This window comes from Stegostoma tigrinum, chromosome 32 (assembly GCF_030684315.1).
Source record: "Stegostoma tigrinum isolate sSteTig4 chromosome 32, sSteTig4.hap1, whole genome shotgun sequence".
Classification (NCBI taxonomy): Eukaryota; Metazoa; Chordata; class Chondrichthyes; order Orectolobiformes; family Stegostomatidae; genus Stegostoma; species Stegostoma tigrinum.
In genome coordinates, this window is record NC_081385.1 from 33,764,276 (window position 1) to 33,789,299 (window position 25,024).

The following is a 25,024-nucleotide window of genomic DNA, read 5'->3' on the forward strand; positions in this document are numbered from 1 at the left end:
TATTGAGGTATACTTGATGAAAAACAGTGAGAAATCTTGCTGGATTTGCAATGTGAATCCCTCCAAAAAACTTGACAGAAATTTATCTAATCCAAAACAATGTAATATTGAGCTTATTTCATTGTAATGAACCATCTCAGTAACCAGGAAAAGCGTTACTTTATGTTGTGACCCATAGATTAATAAGATGAAAGCAACAGTGCAACTCCACACCCTGGATCATAATGCACAAGAGAAATAAAGGATTTCTATAATCCTTTCAAAACCATGGCATGACGCAAAACCATTGCACAGCCAGTGGAATGTTAGCCGTCATGGCAGCTAATCTACATATGACAAGATCCCACAGCAATGAGATAACATCCCAATAATTTCATTTCAGGTATTGTTTGAGGGATGAAAATTTTCTGGGATAATATGGAGATATCATTAGTTCTCAAATTATCACTGTGATGTCTTAAACTGTCAACTGAAAGAGCTGTTAGAGTCGTCAAGCACCCCATACAAGAAATAGCGCTACTGGCAACCAGTGCTACATTGGAGGGTCAGCCACATTTTGTGCAGAATTTTTTGGAGTGAAACTCGTATTATCAACCTTCTGATTCAAAGATGAGAATGCCAACTCTTGAGCCATATTATGTCCATATCAAGCTGAGAGAAGCAATGTAAATGACCATTTACACATCTCCTGTACTTCATTGTCGACCTCTTCTAGCAGGAATTCTGAGAATCTCATCATTGAAAGATATAATTCGGCCTATTGTTACTTTGTGAACAAGCTGTTAAATTAGTCCCACTCTGCAACTTTGTCCACACAATTTTGCAGAAGAGTTCCAGCTCCATGCCTGCCTTTTGAAACTTCCTAAGGGATATGATTACTTGTGTTGTGAGGTTGTGCATCTTAAATCATAAGAACCCTGAAGTAGCTCCACGAAAGCTGGTAACCCATCACCAAGTAGCCCTTTATGTACACGTGCATAGTACATAACACTTGCCCAGCTAACTCAGAGCCAGTTCCTTGAGTGAACAGAAGCCCTGACTCTCCTGTTTATATCTGTCAGCCAGGGCTCCCTGACTGGACCAGATTGACAGCCCCAATCAGTGAATTTATATTCTATAAGGCCCACCTGGCCGACCTCATTCCAATCACTGCAAACCCAATGTATGAAAAAGATTCCAGGAATGGAGGGACTGTTTTATGAGGAGGGGTTGAGTAGGTTGGATCTGTACTCATTGGAATTTAGAAGATTGAGAGGCAACCTTATTGACAGGAATATGGAGAAGTTGTTTGTCTTTGTAGGACAGTCTAGGATCAGAGAACATAATCTCAAAGGAAGGCGTCACCCACTTAAGACAGAAATGAGAGAATTTATTTCTCTCTGAGGCTAGTGAATCTGTAGAATTCTTTACTGCAGAGGGCTAGGTCATTGAATATATTCAAGTCTGGGAAAGACACATTTTTAATTTGAAAGAGAAATAAGCTTTATGGGGAAATGGCAAGAAAGTGGAATTGAAGCTAATCTAATCAACTGTGATCCCAGTGAAATACAGAGTGACTTGATGGACTGAATGTCCTACTACTGCTCTTTTGCCTTATTGTTTTATTATCATTTTTCTTTCAGTTCTTTTATGAATCATCTTAAGTCAGTAACTTCCGATTACTGACTTGCATGTCACAGCTGGCTCTTCTTATTTGATTATTCAAAACTCCATGATTTTGAATATGTCTATTAGGTGTCTCTCTAACCCTTCCTGTACTTGGGAGAATAATCTCCAATCTTGCCACATAACTGAATAAACTAATCGCTGGAGCAGTAATAATGCGAACTGCAGATGCTGGAGAATCCAAGATAATGAAATGTGAGGTTGGATGAACACAGCAGGCCCAGCAGCATCTCAGGAGCACAAAAGCTGACGTTTTGCCCCTAGACCCTTCATCAGAGAGGGGGATGGGGTGAGGGTTCTGGAATAAATAGGGAGAGAGGGGGAGGCGGACCGAAGATGGAGAGAAAAGAAGATAGGTGGAGAGGAGAGTATAGGTGGGGAGGTAGGGAGGGGATAGGTCAGTCCAGGGAAGATGGACAGGTCAAGGAGGTGGGATGAGGTTAGTATGTAGGAGATGGGGTGGGAGGAAGGGATGGGTGAGAGGAAGAACAGGTTAGGGAGGCAGAGACAGGTTGGACTGGTTTTGGGATGCAGTGGGTGGAGGGGAAGAGCTGGGCTGGTTGTGTGGTGCAGTGGGGGGAGGGGATGAACTGGGCTGGTTTTGGGATGCGGTGGGGGAAGGGGCAATCTCCTGGACTGACCTATCCCCTCCCTACCTCCCCACCTATACTCTCCTCTCCACCTATCTTCTTTTCTCTCCGTCTTCGGTCCGCCACCCCCTCTCTCCCTATTTATTCCAGAACCCTCACCCCATCCCCCTCTCTGATGAAGGGTCTAGGCCCGAAACGTCAGCTTTTGTGCTCCTGAGATGCTGCTGGGCCTGCTGTGTTCATCCAGCCTCACAATCGCTGGAGCATCCTAGTTTACCGCCTCTGTATCTTCTCCATAGCATTCATGTGTGGGATGCAGAAACAGGGCATTGTCCACAAGGTCATATCATAGAATTTCCTTATGCCACTCCCCCGCTTGCCCATGCACACACCTTCACACTGATTCAGCCAAACAATTGTCACCTTAATGTGACTACTGGCACCCACAATGATGTGTAATTAGAACAGAGTAGTCAAGAAGAAAGTGTCTTGATGGGAAAAGCCAGTTCAGCACTTACTTCAGACTTTGGAAAATATGAACATTTTAATTAAGGGAACAAGTAGGCCATTCAGTGTTTTAAGCCTGATTGCCCATTCAATAAAATCATGGCTGATTAGACATGGTTTTAATTCCCCAATATACAGGGGAAATTTATCAGGATGGCACCAAGGATGAGAGATAACAATAATGTGGAGAATTTAGGATAGATTTTCTTGGTGCAGAGAAGGTCAAGGGAACATTTAACATAGGTATTCAATATTGACATAGGTTTTGTTAGAGGAAATAGGGAGAAACAGGCAACAAGTGCTGAACCAGAGGATCGATATTTAATTAGGAAATTAAACAATAATGGGGAAATACAAAAAGAAGTTTATTAATTTGGAGTTATGATCTGCTTTATATAAATTGAAAAGCTGGGGAAGCTGATTCTCTGGAAAGTTTAAAACATCAGAAAAACCTTGTTAAGGAAATCATTTAATTGCTCAGCAATTATGGAACAAGGAAATAGAATAAATTTGTAAATCTGACACAGACAAAGTCTTAATCTGTACTGTAAACATCTATGATTTCAGTGAACTCTCCCATTTGAAGGATTATCCAGATTTGTATCTCAGATTCTGACTAGCCACTACAACCTCTGCAGTCTCATGATGTTTTTTAAATACTCGATTGTGGTAAATTGATACTCCCTACTTATTTCTTAGACATGTTGTAAGATTGCAAAGGGCATTGTGCTAACGAGATGACTAGACATCACCTGCGAAAATACTAATCCTACAATCTTTGCATCAAGGTAAAAGTTTTTCAGTGAAATTTACATTTAATGTGCTGTTGTGCTTATTATTGACGATCTTTGAATGGTCATGATACAATAAATCAAGTTGTAAATTTTCTCTCAACAATGAGATATAATCCTCTCTTTCTTTAAGGTTGAGGCTTAGAAGCTGGATTTCAAATCATCCCAGGAGGGAGAGTGGCTAAATTCAAAGGTCTGCTAGTGATGTGAACAGGGCCTCTATCAGACTGTTCTCTCCTTCACAATCACACTTTCAGTGAAACTGCAAGCTAAGGAGAGGGCCAGGAAATCATGACTACTGGCAAACTCATTGTTTTTCCATTTGGCAAGAAGGGACACTGAAATGCTGAAGACACAGGTGCAGGATCAATTAGAAAAACTGACTTCTGTGAAACTAAGAAGGTTTGGGTACCTGCTCCATTTGCATTTCAGTGGAGCTCAGGGTCTCCTCAGGTGACAGTGTTCAACTCCTCTGATCTGATCAGTATTAATTTTTTAAAATTATTGAGTCCTTCGTATAGCTGGCAGGATCCACAGTTTTTCCCATCCCTAATTGCCCTTTCAAAAGTGGTGATGAGCCATCTTCTACTGTAGTCTGTGTAGTAAAAACGCACCCATACTGCTGAGGGGAGAGAATTCCAACATTTTGATCTGGCGACAGTAAAGGAAAAGAATTTTTTTTTTAGCCAAGACAGTGTGTGACATGAAGGAGAGCTTGCAGTCAGTGAGGTTCCCACATGGCTGCTGCCCTTGCCTCTCTAGGTGGTAGAGTTTCTGCATTTGCAAGGAATTGTCAGTGAGCCTTGGTGAGTTTGTGCAGTGCATCTTTTGATAGTATACACTGCTGCCATTTCTGTTAGCGACAGAAGGAGTGAATGTTGAAGGTTGATGGTGTACAATGGCACCTGAATGTTTTCAAGTTATTTGAATGTGTTTGGAGCTGTACTAAAACAAGTGGAATGTATTCCATCACGCTCTAAACTTGTGCCTTGGACATGCTTTGGGGAGTCAGGAGCTAACTTATTTGCGAGAGGATTTCTATCCTCTGACTTGCTCTTGTAGCCTTAGTATTTACAGCATGAGTCCTGTTGAGTTTTTATGTTGATGAGGTACAGTACCAATTGCAGGATTGGATTGAGGTGATACTGGTGGGGAGCAGGGAGAGAGTGAGTGGATAAAAACAGTTGGCAGAGTCCTGTGTGTATTATGCAGATAAGCTAAAGGTGAAAATAGGATCAGATTGAATCTTTTCACACCTTGAAAAGAAGCACCTTATTTGGTTTGTGGTGGACAGGCAGTTTTATGAATCTCTTATGATTAAGAAAACTAACTTTGACATGCAGGCCATGGATTAATCAAACTGCTCATACCAAAGTGCCTAATTCAACAGTGTCTCTCTCCATAGTAACTTAACACTATATTCCAGATCCAAGAAAGCCATAATGATAAATTATTGGATAATAAAATGTGAGGCTGGATGAACACAGCAGGCCAAGCAGCATCTCAGGAGCACAGAAGCTGACGTTTCGGGCCTAGACCCTTCATCAGAGAGGCCCGAAACGTCAGCTTCTGTGCTCCTGAGATGCTGCTTGGCCTGCTGTGTTCATCCAGCCTCACATTTTATTATCTTGGAATTCTCCAGCATCTGCAGTTCCCATTATCTATGATAAATTATTCCATGGAAGAGGATTAAACTGCAACCACAATAATGCATTCTGAAAAGTTGCCTTCAGCTTTTTGATAAACATGGTGACGAGTGTACAGAACCACAGTATGTATCTGTTTTTATAAACCTGGGTGACAACAGATTCACATATGTTTTCATTTGCATAATTTATTGACATTTTATCTTCACTGATTTAGTGCACAAAAATCAAATGCAGTTAAACCCACTGGGACCACGGGCACAGAATTTAACTTTTTAGGAGGGCAAAAGTGAGTATGATTGGCATGGTGGGTACAGCTTTGCTCCAAGTACTGTCCCATTTCAATGAAGAAATAAGAGTTTTATTGGAGATTTTGTTTTTTTTCTCTCATTTTATTGGCTTACAGATTTTTTGAGTCTGATCTCCCATCTTTGGGAAGAGAGACACACCCTGTCAGCTGATGTGCCTGGTACTTGCATATTATTAGCCGAACATTAGAAAGCCTCCCAATGGGAGTTAGTGCATTGCAATAGTTATACCAGGATCTTATGTCGAAACCAGGAATTGTTCCGATCAGACACCAGAGTCCTGAATCATTTCTCTCCCCACAGACACTGCCAGGGCTGCTGAATGTTTTCAGCATTTTCTGTTTTTCTTTTAGATTTCCAGCATCTGTAGTATTTAGCTTTCTGAGCTACACTCAGTTGCCTTTTCTCCTGAATGGCTTATGTTATTCCTTATTCCTTTGATGGAAGATTCTAGAAGTTGTTGGAAATTATAAAGCAATTGGTTAATACCACATTGATTTGAGGGCTTGTTTCATCGCAAGATCTTCACTAGAATGTGCAAATCACACTTTTGGAAGGTCAAAGTTATCTCCAAGAAAGACAAAATTGCGTATAAGATTCACAACATCAGGATATCCCAAAGCACTTCACAGCCACTTTGGTTGTTTTAAAGGACAGTCACTGTTTTAACGTTGGAAATGTGACAATTTGTGCACAGAAAACTTGCATAAACAGCTATGTAATAATGACAAGATCGTCTATTTTTAGTTATACAGTTTGAGGGATATACATTGGCCAGAACACTGAAGGGACTCCCCGATCTTTAAATTAGTGCTGTGAGATTATTTATGTTTTGGGAGAACAGCTCAATGCTTCCTTCAAGAGTCAGACCTCCAACAATGCAGCACTCCCTCACTTGCTTCATTCCCTCCTTCACAGCGCTGTAATGTTTGTCTAGGTTCACTATTTATCTCTCTGAAGTGGGACTTGAACCCAGAACTTCCTGATGAGAGTTTTAACACTTAGTCATTAGACAACAATACAATCCATGAATCTTTGTCAAAGCTCTTAGGGATATTGTTAACTGGGCTTGAGTAGCCTCTGGGCAGAAAATGGCAGTAGGGCAGGATGGAGATCAGGTGGAGCTAAGAAAGTATGACAATGCCGAGATAAGACAGGTTATGTCCAGCAGGGGAAGTGCATAAAGGGTTATTGAAGAAGAGAGCCTGTATGCCCATCGGAGAAAAATAGTAAAACTAATGAATAAAAGGCATTGGTCTGACTCCTCTTGTATTCTCTAAATGGAGGATCCTGCAGTACGATCAGTACATTCATTTCAGGAATTACTATTTTTATTTGGGTTTTTCTCTCTGGGTGGGCAGCAAGGAAAAAGATTCTTCTCTAGATGCCCTCTTCCTTCTGCAAGGGTTTTGTTTTAACTGATCTTATCTAGGTCTTGGTAGACTTCCAACAACTTGGATCAGCTTTTCCTCGGGATTGGGACTGAGGTCAGTACGGACCCATGTGTATCACAGGACCCTGATTTACATTTATTAATAAGGTTTTGGCCTGGGAATCTGACAGGAGCCTCAACTGCTGCCAAAACTGGCAGAAGTCAAAATTAAGGAATTGGCAAGAATTCGGTTCCCTAACTCCTTTCCTGGTGGTAAGACAGGATTAATATCATACTTTAGGCTGAGGATGTAGAAGTTAACTGTGGTGCTTCTCCAGGAAGCAAAGCCCAAATATAGTACCTTTCATGACATGGCTGAAGTGACCTAGGAATTTGGGAGGCCTGGTGCTGTTATTATCAGAGATTAATACTCCCAATCTTACAAATCAAAATATTAGTTCATTTTGCATTTGAAATGGTGAGGGACTTTGAATACTTCACTTTTTCTGTCGCTTTGTCTTCCTTGAAGTAAGTTGTGCTGTGCACAGTACAGTCTTCCACAGAATGTCCCAGATATGTATTCATTGATTGTCAAATTTGAGAAGTTGCTATGGACCTGATTTAAGACCCCAACCTCTGGATTGCCGATAGAGTCAAGGATCCCAATTACTCAGCCATAGTTGAGGGTGCACTGGCATTATCCTCTCTCTTAACCACATAAACAATTCTGTTAAAATCATTTCAAAAATTCTTATAAAAATGCATTGTCTGTAACCAATACTTCACATAAATCGCTCACAAATTCTTAAAGTTTCATGGCAGTGCGGTTCCTAATCTATTAACACAGAGGGCAGTTGCATTGCCCACATATTTACCTGAATACCATGGCATGTCATGAAGGACGTTTACTGCTCCACAATATTGGAATGTTACACTGTGGTCTACTGTAGGGGCCTACGTATCACGTATGCAAATCAATGTGAGAGAAACAACACTTAAACTTTGTGAACCACTGTGAAGGATGACAAAAAGTTATTTACATATTTTGTACACATTTTCCAATGCTTTGTTAACAAAGGTGCCACAACAGCTTATCTATGTGACAGAGATGAAGCATTGACTTTCCAACTGCATTTGAATCTCATCTTCCTAAAATAGCACAGCCCAATGTCTGTGCAGGATGCTGGGATTGCACAGCTCAATATATGCATGTGCAGGAGTGGCGATAAAAAGGCTCAGTATCTCGGTGTGCTGAAACTAGAATTGGAGGGCCCAGTATCTGAGTGCATGGAAGTTGGATCTCAGGGCTTTGTATTTGATTGTACAGGATGTGGGATCATAGGGCCCAAATATCTAGCAGAACAAGGATCACAGGACCCAGTATCTGTTTGTACAAGAGCTAAGCCCCTGTTTGCATCACAGTTGATGGCTGTGATGATGGAGGATAAATGTGCTTTTCTGGATTCAACCGCTCAAGAGAAGTGATGAAGTCTCCAACTGAAAGGCAGTAGAATGAGACAGGCACCGAATATGGATTGATGGAGGGGGTGGAAAAGAACTGAACTTTGCAACAAGAATGGCTTTGGCTGGACATTCTATTTAGATTTTGCCTTATGAGGATAGGAAGACCTTGAAAAACACAATTCTCCCCTTTCCGCTCTCCTCCTCCGCTCACTATTGTGTCATTTGTGGAAAATCAGAAGCTCACATACTAAGCAATGTTACTGTCACTCTGGCTGTGCACTGATTTCACAGACCAGTGCAGGAATGACTGAAGCCTGAAGAGCAGGCCCTGGGTTCTGCGATATCCATCTACTCTCTCAGTCAGCAGATCACCTCCCAGACCCTCATTAACACTAGCCAATAAATTGAGATTGGTGCACTTGTCAGTGTTTTAGGTAGCCTAAGAGGTAAATTCCTGCCTTAACAATGAGGCCATTGAACCTGATCTGATCAAACCAGGGCTGCTGGAGACCTGGGAGATGGGTGGAGGAAATCAGTCTGGCACCATGGCCACAACCATTTCCAGATCACAACATGGCTAATCCTTGACACAGATGTTAAAGAGATATCCTAAAAGAACTGAGTGGGCTTGATTTGCCTGTTGTTGGCAGACTGTCATACATTAATCAGTTTTTAATCAAACTATCAATGCAGCTAATTAATCTTAGCTACTACAGGACACTGTCCCACATTAGGTTCAGCTTCGTCAGAAAGGGAAGAAAATGTGGGAACAAGAGTCTCTCACAATTCTGATGCTTAGGCTACTTTGTGTGGTGATGATACAGTTCCAAATCGATGGGGATTGGGAAGCTTGACCTATAAAGTGTCCACCATAACAGGAAGCATCTGTTCAAGGTCCCACCCTCAGGGAAAGCTCAACAGTAGAAGCAAAGCCATGAAGTTGGGAGTCAACAGTGCCAAAGTTGCCATCAGTCCAGAGGTTAGACATGGGTCTGCATCCGTCTCTGCAACGGTCGTGTTAAATCTGAGTTCTGCGAGGAGGAGTGCGAATAATGGGAGGAGGCAGAGGCCTTGCTGGCCTCATCGAACTGGACCGAGCTGTCCTGCTTGCTGTTGCTGCTGACACTGCTGTTGCACTGGTTGTCCAGGAAGGAGTTGCTGTCACTCATGGAGCCCCGTTGATACTCCCGCTCGCACAGCTCGATGGAGCTGCTGCCGTTGCCCAGCACGAAACGCTGCCCATACTCGTACATGCGGTTGGCCGCACTCAGCTGTGTGTAGAGGGTGGAGAAGGACATCCCTGTGGGCACTCGCTGCTTCATATTGGGCCTGTGATCAGGAGGGCACCCCACAGTGGCAGTGTTGCTGGCTGGCTGCAGGTCTGGGAAGGTGCGGACGCTGTAATAGCCATTGGTAGGATCCTGTGAAGAAAAGAAAATGGAGTCATTTACAAAAAAATTCCAATTTGAAATGTTCACGAGAGTGCTGGCACGTTAAAAATGTCAGCACAAAAATGTAGCCAGTACATTATCAGGCATCCATTGTACTGATGGACTTTGGTTCACCTTTTCTTGTGTAGCTTTGGAGCAAAGAGCTTAAAGATGGAGCTTGCATTTTAAGATCTTTTATTTCTCCCTCTCCTTCGATGAACCCTTGACAACCCTTGGCACTTTACAACCAATGAAATATTTCAGAATTGTTGTTGCTGTTGAAATGAAGGGAAATAGGAAATAAGGAAGTGATAATGGGAATTGCAGATGCTGGAGAATCCAAGATAATAAAATGTGAGGCTGGATAAACACAGCAGGCCCAGCAGCATCTCAGGAGCACAAAAGCTGACGTTTCGGGCCTAGACCCTTCATCAGAGAGCTCAGTGAATCACTGCGCATTGATTTGGAGCCAATCTACCATCCCCTGAGAAAAAGAACAGGAAAAGACATCACCAATGCAGGAAATGACATCACCAGCCCAAGGAAACCTAACCAGATAAATAGAAAGCGGGACATAACACCAGCGCGTCGTCGGAGGCTCACTGCTGATGTTACCTAGGATGGTGACGAAACGTTTGAAAACTAACCTTCCAGCTCAGCGAGCAAACATACATCCAGAACCTCAGCCTGAGCTACAAATCTTCTCAAAACTCGCTAGTGGGAAAATGATGTTGATGTTCAGATCAACCACGCTGTTATTCAGTGCTGGCACAGTCTGAAGAACTCTCCACAATTACCCTACTTCCAGCTGACCAAAGATCTGGGAAGTTGTAGAAGATCCCCCTCCTGTTCCTAAGCTCTTTCCATAAAAAAAAACCAAAAATAGGATGACCTTATATCACTGTTTCTCCTGTCCCTGCAAACACACTCTGAAACTTGCTTTGGGAACAAAATGTAAATTTAATAACCAGATGACTTGTCATAATGAGGCCAGCGCCAGATTACTTATGCTCTGGCGGTACCCAAAGCTGACTATTTGGTGCATAGACCATCTTGATTGATAGGCCACTCATACAGTTAATGCTATTGCTTGGGCAGTCAGCCGGGTACTTCTTCCCTGTCTTGAGTACAGAACACCACCCCGCAAAAAAGCTGATGGCTCTCGAGCACAATGACTTCAGCAGTGCCACCAGTCATGTGGCATTGTTGAACTGCAGCTCCAAGGAGAGGGTCTGGTGAGCTCAGTGGTCGGTGAATAATGTTGGTGGAAGCCAAGGCCTGGTGTATTGGGTGTACTGATGGAGCATTGATGACCTTGTTTCTAAAAGGCCACAATTGCCATCAGAGGTTGGGAGGGGGATGGTGGGAGGGATATACTCCTTCCATGAGCCATGACACCAATGAGGAAGCATTCAGCAATCCAATGGGAGAATATTAAGATTTGCTTGGCAATGCTCCGTCACTACAGCAGTCCCTCACTGACATAGGCAAAATATTTACAAGTGCAAGAAACAATTCTTAATTCCCCATGTAATCAGTTCAGTTAGCCACTTACCATCTCCAATCTGCCACTGGCAATATTATGTTCCCCTCCCAACAAATGCCTCACCATCTCTGCAATCATTTCCCCTTCCTTGTAATTGGGATAGTGGTCTGATGATCACAATTAGAGTTTCCATAAATATAAATTTGAGAACTAATGTTACATTGAATACTGGAATATTTATTCGCTGAACCTTAATGTGCTGATAGTCCTTTTCCTCTTCCTTGAGAACTTCCAGTTGTTTCAGCACCGGGTCCTGCTCAAACTCTCCTCTGTTGATCTGTAACCAACACATGATCATCATCATCCCTCTTTCTTTTCATCTTGTCCTAGGCTCTTGACAACAAATTTCTAAGTTTTTTCTTCATCAGTTAGGTTATTCAACTGTCGTATCAGGCTCTGGGTAGCAACCAATGGGGGCTTGTGGCTGAGACATATTAAAGGCACCATTCCTCCTTGCTATATCTTAAAATTTAATAAACAAATAATATTTCAAAGGAAACATATTAAATTTAAATTATCATTTGTGGAGTGATGTTGCACAGGGACTTGGTCAGAGTAAATAACCGAAATGCAGGAGACAGACTAGGTACAAGGTGCTCTGACAGTCTCTGTACTTATGTCATATTCATGTGACCTATAGATATTTGCAGTAATGTATGCAACTTCATAATACTTACTCCATAAGATTCTTCTAGTTACACCAGCATGGTGGCTATTCTCATCTGTGCTTGATTAATTTGATCTTGAAGGATGCCACATTTACAAAATGGTGAGTAGTGGTGTGGTGTTAGTGCCACAGGCTACGTCATGAAGTGGTGCTCCAAAGAAATAGTTCCACATCTGAGTTGAACCGATAAACCAACCAGACATTATGTATGAATTGAAGCCAAAGATCCCTCATGCAAAAAGGGCTACCTTAAACAGTGCATGATGTGGAATTGCCGGTGTTGAACTGGGGTGACTTCATGTGACAAAATAATTTGTTGTGCTATAATCTGGAGTCATGTGACTTCTGACTTTAAACAGTGCAGTGATACAGACTGGGAGGACAGTCAATTAACACACAAAATTTAGCTCTGTTTCAGCATCACTACACTGCCCTAGTATGTGGATACCATGAGACAGGCTTGGAGAAAGAAAACAAAGAGGCCCATGAAAGAAAATGTGTGTAGTCTGGGAGTTGATGGCTTTGAAAATTACGAACTAAGCCACTGAAAACAGATAATCATTGGGCAATTTGAAGTGTCACTTGATTCAAGTCTAATACAGATACAGGCATAAGACCTAGAAAAACTCTACACAGTACAACAATGAAGCAAGGGAGAGTTACCATAACTGTGAAATATAAATGTTAAGGGAGATAAAATATCATTACATTTTCTAGTTAGATCATAGAGATACATATCCCTTCACCTATACTATATCTTTTGGGACTTCAGTGAACCCACAAAAGCACCAGTTTACACTCAGCTACACCAGGCTTTTGAACAAAATTCATTCAAAAATTGGCAAAACCAGTATGAAAGAACAGCGAATTTCAAGTGCTATTTACATTCAGCACAACTGAAATTTCTGCAAGTTATCATGTTTTAAGAGTTTTGTTGAATATTTCTTTCTAATTTATCATGAAATTGAAATGCATGGATGTGAGTTTGCTCGCTGAGCTGGAAGGTTCGTTTTCAGACGTTTCGTTACCATTCTAGGTAACATCATCAGTGAGCCTCCAGTGAAGCGCTGGTGTTATGCCCTGCTTCCTGTTTATCTGTTTAGATTTCCTGTGTTGGTGATGTCATTTCTTGTTCTTTTTCTCAGAGGGTGGTAGATGGGCTCCAAATCAGTGTGTTTGTTGATGGAGTTCCGGTTGGAATGCCATGCTACTAGGAACTCTCGTGCGTGTCTCTGTTTGGTTTGTCCTAGGATGGATGTGTTGTCCCAATCAAAGTGGTGTCCTTCCTCATCTGTATGTGAGGATACTAGTGATGGTGGGTCATGCCTTTTTGTGGCTAGTTGATGTTCATGTATCCTGGTGGCTAGCTTTCTGCCTGTTTGTCCAATGTAGTGTTTGTCACAGTTCTTGCAAGGTATTTTGTAAATGACGTTCGTTTTGCTTGTTGTCCGTATAGGGTCTTTTAAGTTCATTAGCTGCTGTTTTAGTGTGTCGCTGGGTTTGTGGGCTACCATGATGCCAAGAGGTCTGAGTAGTCTGCAGTCATTTCGGAAATGTCTTTGATGTAGGGGAGAGTGGTTCTGGGTTCTGGGCCCGTTTTGTCTGTTTGTTTGGGTTTGTTGCTGAGAAATCGGCAGACTGTGTTCATAGGGTACCCATTCTTTTTGAATACCCTGTATAGGTGATTTTCCTCTGCTCTTCGTAGTTCCTCTGTGCTGCAGTGTGTGGTGGCTTGTTGAAATAATGTTCTAATGCAGCTTCGTTTGTGGGTGTTGGGATGGTTGCTCCTGTAGTTCAGTATTTGGTCCGTATGTGTTGTTTTCCTGTAGACGCTGGTTTGAAGTTCCCCATTGGCTGTTCGCTCTACTGTGACATCTAGGAATGGCAGTTTGTTGTTGTTTTCCTCCTCTTCTGTGAATGTTATGCCAGTAAAGGGTATTATTGATGGTCTTGAAGGTTTCCGCTAATTTGTTTTGTTTAGTGATGACAAAGGTGTCATCCACATAGCGGACCCATAGTTTGGGTTGGATGATTGGCAGAGCTGTTTGTTCGAGTCTCTGCATTACTGCCTCTGCTAAGAACCCTGATATCGGAGATCCCATGGATGTTCTGTTGGTTTGTCTGTAGGTTTTGTTATTGAAAGTGAAGTGGGTGGTAAGGCATAGGTCCACTAGCTTGATAATGTTGTCCTTGCTGATGAGGTTGGTGGTGTCTGGTGTATGTGTCTTTGGTTCTTCTAATAGTGTAGTCAGTGTTTCTTTGGCCAGTTTGATGTTGATGTATGTGAACAGGGCTGTTACGTCAAAGGAGACCATTATTTCATCCTCTGCTATCTTGGTGCCTTTGATGGTGTTCAGGAATTCTTGGGTGGAGTAAATGGAGTGGCGTGAGTCTTCTACAAGGTGTTTTAGTCTTTGGCGTAGTTCCTTGGCTAATCTGTAGGTTGGTGTTCCAGGTAGCGAGACTATGGGTCTGAGGGGGGCTCCAGGTTTGTGAATTTTTGGTAGTCCGTAGAAGCGTAGTGTGTTTGATCCATCTGGTTTCATTTATTTCAGCGAGCCACCACACACTGCAGCACAGAGGAACTACGAAGAGCAGAAGAAAATCACCTATACAGCGTATTCAAAAAGAACGGGTACCCAATGAACACAGTCTGCCGATTTCTCAGCAACAAACCCAAACAAATAAACAAACCGTGCCCAGAACCCAGAACCACTCTCCCCTACATCAAAGACATTACCGAAATGACTGCCGGACTACTCAGACCTCTTGGCATCATGGTAGCCCACAAACCCAGCAACACACTAAAACAGCAGCTAATGAACTTAAAAGACCCTATGCAGACAACAAGCAAAACGAACGTCATTTACAAAATACCTTGCAAGAACTGTGACAAACACTACATTGGACAAACAGGCAGAAAGCTAGCCACCAGGATACATGAACATCAACTAGCCACAAAAAGACATGACCCACCATCACTAGTATCCTTACATGCAGATGAGGAAAGACACCACTTTGATTGGGACAACACATCCATCCTAGGACAAGCCAAACAGAGACACGCATGAGAGTTCCTAGAAGCATGGCATTCCAACTGGAACTCCATCAACAAACACATTGATTTGGAGCCCATCTATCACCCGCTGAGAAAAAGAACAGGAAATGACATCACCAACCCAAGGAACCCTAACCAGATAAATAGAAAGCAGGACATAATATCAGCGCTTCACCAGAGGCTCACTGCTGATGTTACCTAGAATGGTGACGAAACGTCTGAAAACGAACCTTCCAGCTCAGCGAGCAAACTCACATCCAGAACTTCAACCTGAGCTACAAATCTTCTCAAAACTTGCTGTTGAAATGCACGTTTTATTCATGACGAGAGATTCCTTGACTTGTTTTGATTTCCCTTAAGGTGAGAAGATTGAGGAGTTCAAAATTGTAAAAGTATTCAAGGGAAGAAAATGCACTTTGGAGAAGTGGAGAAAAACCAAATGGAGAAAATAAACTCAAAATTTCAGCCAGGACATAGGAGAAATCAGGAAGGATCTTCAATATAAAAGGCGGTAGAAATCTAATTCTTTAGCCTAAGACAGTAATCGATTTAGATTAGTAAGGAAAGGATATTGATTGGCGTGCTTTAAAGGCATCTAAATGCTGTCAATGTGCAGATCTACAATCTGATTGATTTCCAGTGGAAGTCTCCAGGGGCTGGATGGTCATCTCCTGGTTCTCGATTTGTTGTGCTTTTGCTTTAAAAACTGATTATGGTAATGAAGAAAAGGCCAGGATGACTCCACCTATGCAGCAGCCATGAGAATTCCAAAGAGAAGCATAATTAAGCAAGGGTGTGTCCATAAATTACTCTGTATATGCAAGTTATCAGTTTGTTTAGTAAACCTGTTTGAGATTTTGAATTAAAATGAACCCACAGCACTTATCAATCCAATATGAGTGTGGTAACTCTTTGCGAAGGAACACATCACAAGAACTCCTGATGCAAACTGTAATTAAAGTATGGAGAGTAAACAATGTGCCATCGCAGTTCAAGAATGGGTAGATTAGTATAGCACATTAACTGCCTTGTGTCAGTTGCAGGAAAATAGATCAACATCCTGCCAGCGTTCCCAATAATTTGTTTTTTCCTCTGAGTAGATCTCAGAGGTCCATGCTTGGCAGCTTCTTCCAGAACTGGAAGTCGATGCTATGACTGGCGGCAGTGTATTTATCACCAAGTGTGGAACCAGAGAGTGAATGTTGATCCTACCAGTTTGACGGGATAATTGAGGAGTCATCAGAATTTTGTTATAGGGAAGCTGAGTTGACAGACTTAATTGTGATGATTGCTGAAAAGGATCGATAAGTGGGGATATTGGTACATATTCATCTCTTTGAAGCTATTTAATAAGTTGTCTCTCAGGAGGCTTGTTATAAAATTCATATTTCTGAAGTAAGAAAAAATATAACAGCCCAGGTAGAAAGCTGGTTTGTTGACAGGATACGAAAGTTAGGAGGGCCCTGGTGGTGTAGGGGTAATGTATCCACAAAGGGTAGAGGAGCAGAGGAGGCTGAGGGGGAATTTGTTTGAGGTAGACAAAATTATGAGAGGCATGATAGGGTAGACTGTGAGATCTTTTCCCCGTGTCAGGTATGTCTAAGACCAGAGGGCAGAAGTTTAAGGTGAAGAGTAATCGATCAGAGAAGATCTGAGAAATTTTCTTTTTCACCCAGAAGATGGTAGAAATAGGGAACGTGTTGCCTAAGTGAGATGGTGGAGGCATGTACTTTCACAACATTTAAGAAGGACCTGGATGGGCACTTAAAATGCCAGGCTGTTGCAAGCTATGGACCCAAATGCAGGTAAGTAGAATTAGTGTAGTTTGGTGCTTGTTGGTTGCCATAGACATGATAGGCTGAAGGGCATGTTTCTATGCCAAATAATTCTGACTTTATGGCAGCATCCCTGCTTCAGTGCTAGAAGGCCCAACTTCAAATCTTATATAGCCTGAATGCATGTCATGATATGTCCAAATTGGTTGATCTAAATAACTACAATGGGTAAATGAATATTGCTTTACAGCAGAAGGGCTTGGAAGTGATAGCCCACATGGGGGCAGCGCCGGGTTTGTTAATGTTTGTTCTTCAGATCTACAGATAACACATATTTGAATTGTAGTGATTGTAATGAGGTCAGCAGGTGGACATCATAGAATATGTGTTCCCTGATTGGGCCTGTTAATCTGGTCCCATTAGGGAGTCTTGGCTGACAGATAAAAAGGGGTGTATCAGAGATACTGTCACACCTGAGAGCTGACTCAGAATGGTGCAGTCCTAGAGTTAAGGACCATTCGTGTGTAAACGAAGGGGTGACTTAGTGATGGGATTCTGGCCTCTGTGGATTATTTCAGTGGTAATGAGTGTAAAGCATGATCCTGAAGAAACTTGCTTACAACAGTCATCTTTCATTTAGAGTAAGCGTTTCATACATCATGCCTTTGTTTGGTAAGCTTGACTCAGAAAAGATTTATAAGAATGTTGCCGGGATTAGAGGGTTTGAGCTGTAGGGAGAGGCTGAATAGACTAGGGCTTTTTATTTTCCCTGGAATGTTGGAAGCTGACGGGTGACCTCATCGAGATTTATAAAAACATGAGGGGAAAGGATAGGGTGAATTGCCAAGATCTTTGGATGTGAGTTTGCTTGCTGAGCTGGAAGGTTCATTTTCAGATGTTTCGTCACCATTCTAGGTAACATCATCAGCGAGCCTCTGGTGAAGCGCTGGTGTTATGTCCCGCTTTCTATTTATCTGTATAGGCTTCCTTGAGTTGGTGATGTCATTTCCTGTGTTCGCAGGAAATTACATCACCAACCCAAGCAAACCTAAACAGATAAATAGAAAGCGGGACATAACACCAGCGCTTCACCGGAGGCTCACTGATGATGTTACCTAGAATGGTGACGAAACGTCTGAAAACTAACCTTCCAGCTCAGTGAGCAAACTCACATCCAGAACCTCAACCTAAGCTACAAATCCTCTCAAAACTCGCTGCCAAGATCTTTCTCCAAGGGTCGGAGAATACAAAATTGGAGGGCATAGGTTTAAGGTGAAAGGGGAGAGATTTAAAAAGGACTTGAGGGGCAACATTTTCATGCAGAGGGTGGTTCATATATTGAATGAACTACCAAAAGAATTGGTGGAGGCTGGTACAAATGCAGCATTTAAAAACATCTGGATGGGTACATGAATAGAAATGTTTTAAAGGGATATGGGTCAAATACTGGCAAATGGGACTAGATCAGTTTAGGATATTCCTGTCAACATGGACAAGTTGAACCAAAGGGTTTGTTTTCGTGCTGTATGATCCTATGACTTGTTCAATCCTACCAATGAGTACTGGGTCCAGAACGTGGAAAGAATCTGTTATTGTTTCTGGGTAAATGACGTTGTACAGACAAAAAGCAACGGGTAACTCTCCTGACAGCCTGTGGAGCTGCAGTTTTTTGTTATTAGGAGCCTGACTTTCCCTTGAGGCACCAGATACTGAAACCTTTTAAGAATTGACAGACATAGTTAAGGTATTTTATGACCCCCAAGCCCCACTAATACTAGGTGCTTATAATTACAAGTTAGAACACCGTCAGAGAGACCGAGTAGCAAATGCGGATGTATTAAGCTGCATCCTGTTAGCTGATGCACCACTAGTGGTGCCGCCAATGAAAGAGTTTGTTAATGATATTAAATTTTCCAGACATGTTCTCAGTCACCAGCTAACAAAATCAGACTTTGGACACAGAAAAATCTGGCCCTTTCAAAACTCAACTAGTGGTGATGGGGGAAACCAAATGTCCATCACAACTGGAATTGAAATCTTTTTTGATTCAGAGAGACTAGTTCACAGTAGAGGATAGCATGTTGTTATGGAGAGCAAGAGTGATTGTTCCGAGAAAGGGTTGCCACCAGATGCTGGCTGAACTCCATTTGGGCCATCCAGTGGTCTCCAAAATGAAGATGTTAGTGAGAAGCTACGTCTGATGGGCAGGCCTGGATGTAGACATAGTCATGTTGGTGGGGTAGTGCCCAGAGAACCAAAAAGGACAAAAGTAACTGCCAACAGCTCCCCACATCTGTAGGAATGACTGGGTAAATCTTAGACTCCAGTACATGTCGGCTATGTAGGCCCTTTCATGGGCTTATTGTTCTTAGTCATTATAGACCCCATGTCAAATGTTTCGACATGCATAGAGTCCATTTACCTACATGCATATTTTTTTAAAACACGGAGTTCTAAAAGTGTTGGTCATAGGTATTGGGCCATTATTTACCAGCAGGGAATCTGGGTTTTTCCTAAAGTCAAATAGAATTCAACATACCATCTATCATTCATTGGCCTGGCAGAAAGAGCAGTCCAAACTTTGAAATAACACAGTGTGGAACTGGAGGAACACAGCAGGTCAGGTGGCAGCAGAGGAGTAGGAAAGTTGATGTTTCAGGACGAGACCCTTCTTCAGAAAATTCCAAACTTTGAAGGCTGGATTGAAGAAACAGCCTGCAACCTCACTGGATACAAACTGTCACAGTTCTTATTTGGTTACAGGACTACCCTGCAATCAGCTGCAGGAATAACACTGGAAAAGTTGCTAATGGGTAGAAGACTCCGTACCAGGTTAAGAATGATCTTCCTGACCGTTGGAGGGAGGCTGAAATGGCATCAGAAACACCAGTGCCAGACACAAGCCTACCAAGCAAGAGGCAGTTTGATACAGGGGATGACGTTTAATAAAAAAAAATCATGAAATGGTCCACATGAGTGGGTGGCTTGGTTAACTGTAAGTGTAAGTGAGTGCAAAGTGATATGATCCTGGTGTGTGACACTGAAAAAAGTACCTGAATTATATAGATATGAAATTGCTTCCCAGTAATTTAAAAGATGGTACCACCATTGAACATCAAAGACAGTGTCTAGAATATCTCTTATTGGGGATAGTCATTGCCTGGCATGTCTGTGGCATGAATGTTACTTGTCACTTTTCAGCACAAGCCTGGATATTGTCCTGATTTTGTTGCATTTGAACTTGGGTTGGTTCATTATCTGAGGAGTCGTAAATGGTGCTGAACATTGTGCAATTATTGGCAAACATCCCCACTTCTGACCTTATTATGAAGGAAAAGTTGTTGATAAACCAGCTGAAGATGGTTGGGCCAAGGACACAAGTCTGAAGAACTAGTGCAGAGTAGACGGCCCTGCTGAAACCACAACCATCTTTCTATGTGCCAGATGTCACTTCCACCCGCAGAGAGTTTCTCCCCGATTTCCAATGATTCCTGTTTTGCTCAGGATCCTTGATGCCAGACTTGGTCAAGTACAGCCTTAATATCAAGACTGTCACTTTCACTTCACCCCTGGAATTTAACGCTTTGACCATTTTGAGCCAAGGCTGTAATGAGGTCAGGTGCTGAGTGTCCCTGGTGGAACCTAAACTGGACCATAAGACATAAGAGTGGAAGTAAGGCCATTTGGCCCATCAAGTCCACTCTGCCATTTAAATCATGGCTGATGGGCATTTCAACACCACTTCCCTGCACTTTCCCCGTAGCCCTTGATTCTTTGTGAGATCAAGAATTTGTCGATCTCTGCCTTGAAGGCATCTAACGTCCCGGCCTCCACTGCACTCTGCGGCAATGAATTCCACAAGCCCAGCACTCTCTGGTTGAAGAAATGTCGTCTCATTTCAGTTTTAAATTTACACCCTCTAATTTTAAGGCTGTGCCCACGGGTCCTAGTCTCCCCGCCTAACGGAAACAACTTCCTAGTGTCCACCCCTCCTAAACCATACATTATCTTGTAAGTTTCTATTAGATCTCCCCTCAACCTTCTAAACTCAAATGAGTACAATCCCAGGATCCTTAGCCGTTCATCATACGTTAAACCTACCATTCCAGGGATCATCCGTGTGAATCTCCGCTGGACACGCTCCAGGGCTAGTATGTCCTTCCTCAGGTGTGGGGCCCAAAATTAGACACAGTATTCTAAATGGGGCCTAACCAGAGCTTTATAAAGCCTCAGAAGCACATTGCTGCTTTTATATTCCAACCCTCTTGAGATAAACGACAACATTACATTCGCTGGACATCAGTGAGTAGGTAGTTGCTAAGCAGGTGCTGCTTGATTGCACTATTGATGATACCTTTCATCAATTTAGTAATGAACAAAAGCAAATTGATGAGGCAGTAATTGATCATGTTGGTTTTATCCTGCTTTTTATGTGCAATTTTCCACATTGTCAGATAGGTGCCAATATTGTAACTGTACTGGAACAGCTTGGCTAGGAGTGTGGCAAGTTCTAGAGCACAAGTTTTCAGTATTAATGCTGAAATGTTGTTAGGGCCCATAGCCTTTGCAGTATCCATTGCCTTAACCACTTCTTGATATTGCGTGGAGTAAATCGAATTGGCTGAAGACTGGCGCCTGTTATGTTGGCAACCATAGGCTGAGATGGATCATCCACTTGACACACCTGGCTGAAGATTGTTGCGAATGCTTCAGCTGTATATTTTTCACTGATGTTCTAAGCTCTTACACTTTTGAGGATGGAGATATTTATTGAGCCATCTCCTCCAATAAGTTGCTTAATTGCCTACCACCATTAATGACTGGATGTAGCAGGACTGCAGAGCTAAGATTTGATCCATTGGTTACGGGATTGCTTAACTCTCTCTATCACTCGCTAATATATTGTTTTGTAGAATCCCTATAGTGTTGAAACAGGCCCTTTGGCCCAACAAGTCGACACCGACCCTCAGAGCATCCCACCCAGAGCCATCACCCTATAACCCACCTAATCCACACACCCCTCAACACTACAGGCAATTTAACATGGCCAGTCCACTTAGCCTGCACATATTTTGACTGCAAAAGGAAACCGGAGCGCCCGGAGGAAACCCAGGCAGACACGGGAGAATGTGCAAACTCCACACAGACAGTTGCCCGAGGGTGGAATTGAACCCCACTTCCTGGCACTGCAACGCAGCAGTGCTAATCACTGACCCACTGTGTCACCCTTAAAATATATGCAAGTTGTCCTATTTGGATTGGCACCTTGTTTTTAAGTATGCCTGGCACGGATCCTGACATGCCCTCCTGCACTCTCCATTGAACCAGGGTTGATCATCTGGCTTGATGATAATGGTAAAGTGAGGGATATGTCAGGTCACAAGGTTGCAGATTGTGTTGGAGTACAGTTCTATTGATGTCCCAGAGCACTCAAGCCTTGAGTTGCTAACTCTGTTCAAAGTCTGTCCCATCTAACACTGTGGTAGTGCCATACAGCATGACAGATGGTATTCCCCGTCTGAAGATGGGACTTTGTCTCCACCAGGACTGTGTAGTACTCACTCTTACTTACACTGCCATGGTCAAATTGATAAGGATGAGGCCACATATGTTTCCTTTGTCACATGCCCCAGACCCAGTCTAGTGGCTAGGTCCTTTCAGACCCAATCAGTAATGCTGATGTCAGGCCAGTATAGATGGTTGACATTGAAATCACCAACCCAGAGTACATTCTGCATCCTTGTCAGCCTCAGTGCTTCCTCCAAGTATATCCAACATGGGAGAGTACTGAGTCCTGAGAAATGATGGCATCTGGTAATCAACAAGAAGTCTCCTTAGCCATGTTTAACTTGTTGCCATGAGACTTGTCCAGAGTCAATGTTGTTAACTCCAGGGCAACTCACTCCCGATTGTATTGCAGTGTGTCACTACCTCTGCTGATGTTTGGAACATTGCCAGGTATGATTCTGTGAGTATGACTGTGAAGTTGTTGCTTGACTAATCTGAGACAGCCCTCCCAACTTTGGCAGTATCCCCAGATGTTAGTAAGCATGGTCTGCAGGGTGACGGCTGTTTTAGCTGTTGTTGTTTCTGGGTGCCTAGGTCAAGGCTAGATAGTCCATCCGGTTTAATTTCTTTGAAACTTCAGTGTATTCTGTGGACTGTGTGTTCATGTTGTCAGTGTATTCTGTGGACTGTGTTCTTACTCTTAGTGTATGGAGAAGGTCTGTGTGTTTGTACTGTAAGCAAACATTGTAAAACTGTATAGATGTATTCAAAGTCTGTCTCATTTAGCATGTTAACAGTGCCACACATTATAATGGAGGTTATCCTCAGTATGTGTTCATGCTGTCAGCATGCACTGTGGGACTGTGTTTTCATGCTGTCAGTGTATATTATAGTACGGTGTTCATGCAGTCAGTGTGCAGTGTGGGACTGTGTGTCCATATTGTCAGTATACACTGAGACTGTGTTCATGCTGTTAGTTTGCAAGTGGGAACTGTGCTCACTCTGTAATTGTGCACTGTTGGACAGCTTGATTATGCTATGTATACTGTATAGCTATATATCCATATTGAGTGCACATGGTAAATGAGTAGAAACTGAGTATATGAACTCTCAATATATTTATATTTAGAAGCAGGAACCATGGCTTAGTGGTCTATTCTGTGACTCTTGCCACAGTTGGGTACCAATGCCCTGACTGTGAACAGTTAGTTTAGTACAGACAGGATGGGGCCTTGGACTGTAGGTTGAACCATATGCTTCTTGTTGCTTGTTTCACATTACACAGATCCTTTGTCCATCAAGTCAGTGAGGATGTAAATGAGAGCAGCTGCTGGTAAAGTCCTGAACTTACCATCACATTTTTAATTGTTGTCTGTTCTCCAGGTTGCTGGGTTCCATTGTGATCCTTGTGGACTATTTCGACACGGATATCATTTTTAGCAGAGACATCACCTTTACCATCTGAAAAATAATCAGTGTGCAGAAGTCAAACTTCGCCTCCACTGGACAGTCATATTTTGGAATCAATGAGCTGTCAAGCACTGCGAAGGACACGGAATGCAGGTTAGTATACAAAAGGATACACAATCGAAAAACACAGACTCATTGATCAGGAAAAATTTACATCCCGCCATCATCACAGCATCTAACCATTCCTTAAGTAACACGTGGATTTATACACCTCCCCACCTGTATCAAATTTATCATCTGCCAGTTTACACACTAAGTAATAATCACTCTGATGGACTTCTTGCCTCCAGTCTAAATTCATGTTTTTTTTTGCTTTAACACTGTCCTTTTGATGCTACTTTCATTTGGCACAGTGTTCTGCAGTTCCCTTTTTCTAACCCTCTGTTATTGTGTAAACCTCTGCAAAACTGGACCTAAGATCTTCATACTCTCGACTGACGTCCCAATGTAGTACTGAAGGGCTGCTGCATTGTTGGAGGTGTTTCCATTTGATGAAAGATGCTACAATTATGAGATTTATGAGCTTCTTATGTTTTGGGATGATGTCTCTAATTGAGGGTAAAATGGGGATCATGTAATTATTCTGACATTTGCTAATAACAAGTGTGTGATTTAATTGTTAAAGTTAAAGTGAGCTCAGACTGTTTTGCTGGGAAGGAGATGCAATGTGCTTACACCTGAAGACAATCGCAGCAGCATATGTGTTAACAGTAGTTAGTCTGTGGGTGTCCAGAAAGATGTTGAGAATAGCTGATTGTAAACTGCTGTGATTTTAGTTTGAAGATTAAAAATACTTGAACTCTTAAGGATATCTACCTGGATACAAGACTCACATGATTTCTGTTGCCATTGTGGTGGGCTTTGAAATGTCAGTGTACAGAGAAAGTAATTGTGATATCGGGTTATTGGCAGATATATCACAGACACGTTAGTCTGCCAAATTCTTAATCACAAAGAGACTGCTAGAGGTTGAAAATTTCTAAGGTTTATTGTGCTTGAACATTGGTGTAAATGCATACTCGGACTGGAAACATTAAGTTCATGAAGAGTTAAAAGGAAGCTGGAAGATTCATCTTATAGCAGAGAGATCTTATCTAGGGTTAATTTTGGGGTTTGAAATTACCAGGCTATGGAAGACAATGAACAAAAGTAAACCCATGAAGATTAAGAATCATTTTGGGGTGACTTTGGCAGAATTGAATATCTAATTAAGAGAAAATTTAGTAT

At 42.3% G+C, this 25,024-nt stretch overlaps 1 protein-coding gene across 2 annotated transcripts in view; it reads right to left on the bottom strand.

Moving 5' to 3' along the window:
* Positions 1 to 5,328: 5,328 nt before the first annotated feature.
* The window catches only part of kirrel3a (kirre like nephrin family adhesion molecule 3a), a 564,427-nt gene continuing 544,731 nt past the window's right edge, over positions 5,329 to 25,024 (bottom strand). The window contains exons 14-16 of one of the 2 annotated variants that reach the window (XM_048562289.1): positions 23,679 to 23,788; positions 11,510 to 11,596; positions 5,329 to 9,764 (exon numbers count right to left, since the gene is read on the bottom strand). In XM_048562289.1, coding sequence (XP_048418246.1) covers positions 9,324 to 9,764; positions 11,510 to 11,596; positions 23,679 to 23,788 — 638 coding nt within the window. In that variant the 3' untranslated portion in view covers positions 5,329 to 9,323. The remainder of the gene's footprint in view (positions 9,765 to 11,509; positions 11,597 to 23,678; positions 23,789 to 25,024) is intronic. The other variant, XM_048562290.2, reaches the window with a different exon arrangement.